The sequence below is a fragment of the Pagrus major genome, chromosome 3, assembly GCF_040436345.1.
Source record: "Pagrus major chromosome 3, Pma_NU_1.0".
NCBI lineage: Eukaryota > Metazoa > Chordata > Actinopteri > Spariformes > Sparidae > Pagrus > Pagrus major.
In genome coordinates this window covers 6,194,657-6,200,615 of record NC_133217.1, presented here as the reverse complement: position 1 = coordinate 6,200,615, position 5,959 = coordinate 6,194,657, and the positions used below count along the sequence as shown (strand labels likewise).

Here is a 5,959-nt window from a genome sequence, read left to right as displayed (position 1 = left end):
CTGGCTTTGAGACTGACTTCTTTCAGAGGCTTTTACACAGATTGCGCCAGGTCGAATTTTACTTTCGGAAACATTTAAAAATTAACCAAAATCATCAACAGAGTGTGAAGAAATAGCAGTTCTGATGAAATGACGTCTACTGAAGTTAGCGTGCTAACCTGCTAGCCCTGTTCCGTGCTAGTATAGTGCACAGTCTGGCCCACTAGATGCACAGCTATACGGGCTAAATAGCTACTGGTAACTCTGGTGCTATGCTGACTCCCATTTGTTTATAATAATTGAATTCAACAGGTGGCCATTTTTTTTTTTACATATTGCATCTTTAAACAAGAAATCAAATTAAGCAGATAAATACTTTATTGATCCCTGAGAGGGAGATCAGGTTACATTACAGTTGCTCCTTATCCGATAGAAATGTCACTGCATGGAGAAATTCTATCAAAAATATAAAGAGAAATGAAATAGATATACAGAAATGAGACGTAAAAGCAAAAGAATAAAAATGTAAAAATATGTGCATTAAAATACGATATGAGACAACTATATATACAGATATAGACACATGTCAAGATATGTGCCTCATACTTCACTGTAGGTGATATAGAATATAATTTTTTATATATAAAATATAGTATAAATGCCACAGGATACTTAAGTAATTTATTAGTACTGCAGTTAGATTATTGTTCAGTTAGTCAGTAGAGCAATGTGTTGAGACATAAATTACTATCATGTTATGAGGGTTGTTTTCCCTGTGGATCGATCTGTCTATTATTATAACAATTAATCATGTATTATTTTGGTCTGTGAAAGTCTATGAAGTCATAGTTTCCCAGGGAGCTAGTTGCCGTGCCAACCCACAGTGGAGTTCTGCTGATTTCATCACAGCGCAGAAAGTTTCAGCTGAGCTAAGCACAAAAGTAAGAAGCTCAAAGTAAGAGGTGACAGTGCAACTTTTTTCTGAATATCCATTTATGTTTTTGTTATTTTTAAATGTGAGTTAAAGTGAGTAACTTCATGTGACTAACGACTACATATAGTGGGATGCAGAAATGGCTGTATCTCAAAAACTACAAGGAGTTGAGGGAATGACTGATGACTTGTTTATTAGAGGATTTTTTTTTTTAAAAAAGAAAGAAAAAAAAAAAGAAAAATTAAGAAGGCAATAAGAAAACGAAGATTTTACATATACCAAGTTCTTGGCCAGAAGTGGAATATAAGTAAACGTGTTTATTCAAGTACTGTACTTGAATACAATATTGGTACTTGAACAGTACTCAAAACCTCTACTAGACAACATGTAAACAGGAAATGCTATACGTTTTATTCCACTACATTTATGCAACAACTGAATTTAACACACAGAGAAACACAGTAAGTTCCTATCATGTTTTTGTTTTAATCAAACAAAACAGTCTGGTCTCTGGAGAGCTTCAACTCCAAAGCAGTGCATGCTGGGAATACTGCTGTAGTGCTGATTATATAATGTGATGAGCTGAGTGGACTCTCAGCGGTACATTCGCTCGTTTCATCATTTCAAGCACTAAGATTTCAAGTCAGGCGAATTCATGTTGACATGCTCTGAAAATTGTATTTTAAAACAGGTGCCGACATTACCCACAATGCAACCAGCAGGGCCACTGAGTGACATCATCGGAGGGAATTTATCAGATGACGTGCAGCTCCCTCTGGAGCCACAAAAGGTTTTATACTAGTGTTTCACATACGCAGTAGTAAGACCTGTAAACACACTTTAATGTGCCGGTGGAGTTATCCTTTAAATACACTACTTGAGTAAATCTACTTAGTTACATTTAATTACTGATTAATATACTCATTGATTATAGGTGAATGCATCAGTAATGATAATGTAATAATACAATATACCTAAGTAATAATACACCACTGTCAAAGGTTTAAAGGTGTCGCTCTGTATTTTTTAAATATGAATGCAGCACTTTTAATTGTAACAGATTATTGTTATATTGTGAATATTAAGTAAAATGTCTCAGCTCTGCACTCTCACTGTCTCTGGACCATCATCCATGTTCCTGTTCCAGGGTCTGAAGTACCATGTATGACCAGCTGGGGGAGACAAAAGACAAGCTGTCTCCACTATAAATCTCACTGACCTTGTGGTTTTGGCTGCAGTCAGGCTTACATCATTACCTGGCCTTGCATCATCCTCAGTAATAAAGGGGAAAAAAAGGTAAAGAATGGGGATGACGAGAGACATTAAAAAGGGAAAAAGGGAGAGTGGACATCTGAGAGAAAACAGGGATATTTTGGCGAGTAGGTAAACTTTGGGGACGGCGTGCAGAGCCGAGAACAGAAGGTGCAGCTGGTGTGAGGCTGAAACGATGGCAAAGGGACAAATCTGTTCTCTGCACACTTCCTTTCTCACAGTTTTTACTCCCTCTCTCCTGCTCTCTCTCCTTTGATGCCCCTGTTGCGTTCCTTTCTTCCCCCCTTTCAATCCATCCCTCCTTCCTTTCCTTCTTCATCCTCTTCCAACCTTCCCTCCCTCCTTCTTCCCTCCTCCTCTAGTTCCCACGCAGCACATGGGGCCAGCCGGGCTGCTATTGTCCAGGATATCCCCTCCTTGTTAATGGTTTCCTGTGCACACACAGAGGGCTGCTGAGAGAAACAAGCAGCCTCATCTGATACCAGGCGTCGCCACGTACTGTGGCGGCACACACACAGGCATCAATAAGCAAACACACACACACACACACACATATGCACTATCTCAAACTCTCTTGAACAAACACATGCAAATGCACACTCACATTAAAAGACACTGATAAAGCCACAGGTGATTTATCTGAACTCTTTTATTACAGGGAAGTTGTCATTACCACCAGCAACAACTCTGGAAAAGCGGAGAAATCTGATTTGTCCGTGCTCGCTTGTGCTTTTTTTTTTTTTTTTTTACAACCATAAAATGTACAAACTCACAGTGAGGTTTACAAGGAGAGCAGGAGTCTCGGTCTTTCTACACGAAGAACTAAAAAACAAAATTAACTGACTGATAGCGCTGCAACTTTGAGCAGGAGCAAGATAAAATAACTTTGCTGACAAGGTGATGAAAACAATCACCAAAGCATCAGTTACATGCGGAAAAAGCTGGTAAACATATGTGGATTCTCAACTGTTAAAGGGACGCTACGTAGTTTAGGAGACAAGATTCGAACTCAGAATTTTAATATTTTCAATATTAAAGAGGTAATAACACAAACAAATATGTATCTTTTCCATAACTGAATAAACAAGCTGCTCTCAGAGGAAAACAAGGTCCCCAGAACACTGTTTGAAGCTAGAAAGGTGGCAGGGTCCGCCACATATAAACAAAGTAAAACAGTACGTAACTGTGTTGTCCTTTAAGGTCAGTTTGTTTATTCAGTTTATTCAGTCGGGAAAACAAAGAGAGTTTCTCTTCTTCCCCAAAACTACATAGTGGACCTTTAAGGACAAGATTTACTGTAACATAACATGAGGAAGGCGAGCTTAAACAATGGCTTGTGGGTAAATCACGGCCTCAGTTTATTTCAACCAAGCTGGTAGCTAACTTCTGTTCCCAGTATTTAGTCAAACAAGCACCTGGTTTCGGTTATTCCACCCCATAAAATGCTGTAAAAAGGGGGTGACTCTCAACTCTCCACCACCCCGCCCGCCCCTCCATCCTCTCCGTATGTAACCAGGGCACCAACACCGGGTGGAAAACAAAGGGGGGGGGACAGTTTCAACCAGGAACTTTGACGGGCGGCGACTGCTTGACCATCTGGAAAAGCCATTCCTGATAGGCTGAGAAGAGTGGGTGAGACTTCTAAAGGGGTGGGCAGGAACAGAGATCAATCACTATAAATCACTCGTGTTGCTTTTTAGTCATGGTCTCCCTCCTCACTGCTCTTTTTTCTCCTTCTATACAAAACACATTAGCAAGAAAATAAAAATCCTACAGCTATAGGTGTATCCTCTGTCAACATCATAGAAAAAATAGCACTTTCTTAAAGAGTCTTGTCCTTGAAAGTCCGGCTCAAAGTGAGTCACTTCAGTCAGAACGCTCCTATCTCCATCCCCCAGGGTCTGTAGGGTTTGCCCACGCTGGACGTCGGAGCTGGTGGGCTGATGGCGGTGGTGGGGGAGATGAGGGGGAAGGCGCTGAAGGGGAAGGGGAATGCCGAGAGGGAGGAGATGAGAGGAGGGGAGAGCTTGGACGCTGATGAGGACACCAAGGCGGGGTGGACGGTGGTAGGAGCAGCGGTGGAAGGAGGAACCCGGATCGGGCCTTGATCTGAGTGAGGGGTGGCGCTGCCGCTGCGCCTGCCTGGGACGTGAGAATCAGATGAGGATGATGAAGAAGAAGAGGAAGAAGAGGTGGTTGAAGTGGACGCAGACGACAGAGGAGTCTGTGGGCTGCTGGTGGCGCTGCGGGGTAAAGGTGCCAAAGGTTGGTGTTGGTGTTGGTGCTGCTGGTGCTGCAGGAGGAGGGGGTGGGTGAGGTGGGCAGGAGGGGATCCGAACGCAGAGCCCCAGGCCAGGTGGCTCAACCCAGAGTGAGCCTCTCTTTGACTGGCGTAGTTGTTGAGGTGGGAGACCAGGCGGAGACGCAGAGGGTCCGTGCTGTCCAGGCCTTCGATGATGCTCAGGTAGCGGGCCGTCTCAGCCAGACACTCCCTGAAACCCAAACCACGGTAGTCCATCGCCAGGGCATGGGCGTCAAAATAACCTGAGGGGACGGGAGGAAGAGGGAAGATCAGTTAAAACTGTCAACCACAGAACAAGTTTGTCCAGAAGTGAAGGAGTCTGGCTGACATGAATCAATATGCCCCTGGCTTTGGGGCTAATCACTCAAAACAAGACACATATAAATGGGAAAACCTGACGGACCAGTTTTGAGTCATTTTTATTACTTTATTATACTTTTTTCTTCTTCTTTTTTATGGTTAAGCATTCAACGTCCAGTTTTCCCTCTCCAGCATATAAATACAGTGTGATTCTTTAGTCAATGAAAGATGTTTCCCTGTAAAAAATCACACACCTTTGCCTCCAGCAGCATGAAGCATCTTCAGATGGTCAACAGTCATCTGCAAAATCTCTGCTTTCTCCAGTTTGGCTGAGCCCTTCAGAGAGACACAAATGAGCCAATTTAAGAACATGAAAAATGACATAAATGAACAAAATACTTCTACATTTCTGGACTTAAATGTTCACTCTGCATTAGTGATATTAAAGTCTGGTTGCCTGTTGCTCACCTGTTTCTCAAAGGCGCTGGGGACCAGCCTGCGCAGCTCGCTCAGGCTGTTGTTGATCCTGTCACGGCGCCGTTTCTCGATGATCTGAGCAGAGACACCACATGTGTTATTTGGTTGTTTTCAGAAAGTCGTGCACAAAAAAAAAAAAAGTCCTTTAAATATAAAAGCAGCTACTTACTCCTCGACGCCTCTTCCTCGCCTGCACCTGAGTGGACGTGGTGGGAGACATGGACCCGAGAGGAGAGCTCATGTTCCTTAAAACAGAAGAAACGAGGAGATTCATAAATATTTTTGTCCTGTTGGGCTTCCCGTTATTTTTGATTAACTTCATAAGAGGAGTAAATAACTTACCCATTCTCATCCGCGCTCTCCTTCTCCACCTCGATAGTCTCATCCAGCTCGCTGTCCGAGGAGCTGAAGTCGTGATTCCTCTTCATGTTCAATCCTCGACAATAAAGTCCTTCAGTGTGTCTGTGTGTTGTGTCTGTGTCTGACGTGCGTCTGCCCAGGTTTGCCCGGAGCGCCTCCGTTTGAAGCGCTCGGCTTTCCCACGGTGTCATTTCAACTGTGGTGCCGGCCAACAGGGGCGGGGCCTCCGGCCGGAGCAGCCAATCACAGAGCGGCGGTGGGTTTGAGTGACAGCGCAGTTGCTCCAAGCGCATCCTAGTGCGCGTCGACGAGTCAGAGAGGAGGGAAGAAAGTGA

General features: G+C 43.5%; 1 protein-coding gene across 1 annotated transcript; it reads right to left on the bottom strand.

Moving 5' to 3' along the window:
- Positions 1–2,838: 2,838 nt before the first annotated feature.
- hey1 (hes-related family bHLH transcription factor with YRPW motif 1) lies at positions 2,839–5,749 on the bottom strand. The gene is made up of 5 exons (XM_073463248.1): positions 5,607–5,749; positions 5,434–5,509; positions 5,256–5,339; positions 5,042–5,123; positions 2,839–4,729 (listed from the first exon to the last, which is right to left on the bottom strand). The coding sequence occupies exons 1-5, from the start codon at positions 5,690–5,692 to the stop codon at positions 4,056–4,058; spliced, it is 1,002 nt and encodes a 333-aa protein (XP_073319349.1). The 5' UTR covers positions 5,693–5,749; the 3' UTR covers positions 2,839–4,055.
- Between the last annotated feature and the right edge of the window lie 210 nt (positions 5,750–5,959).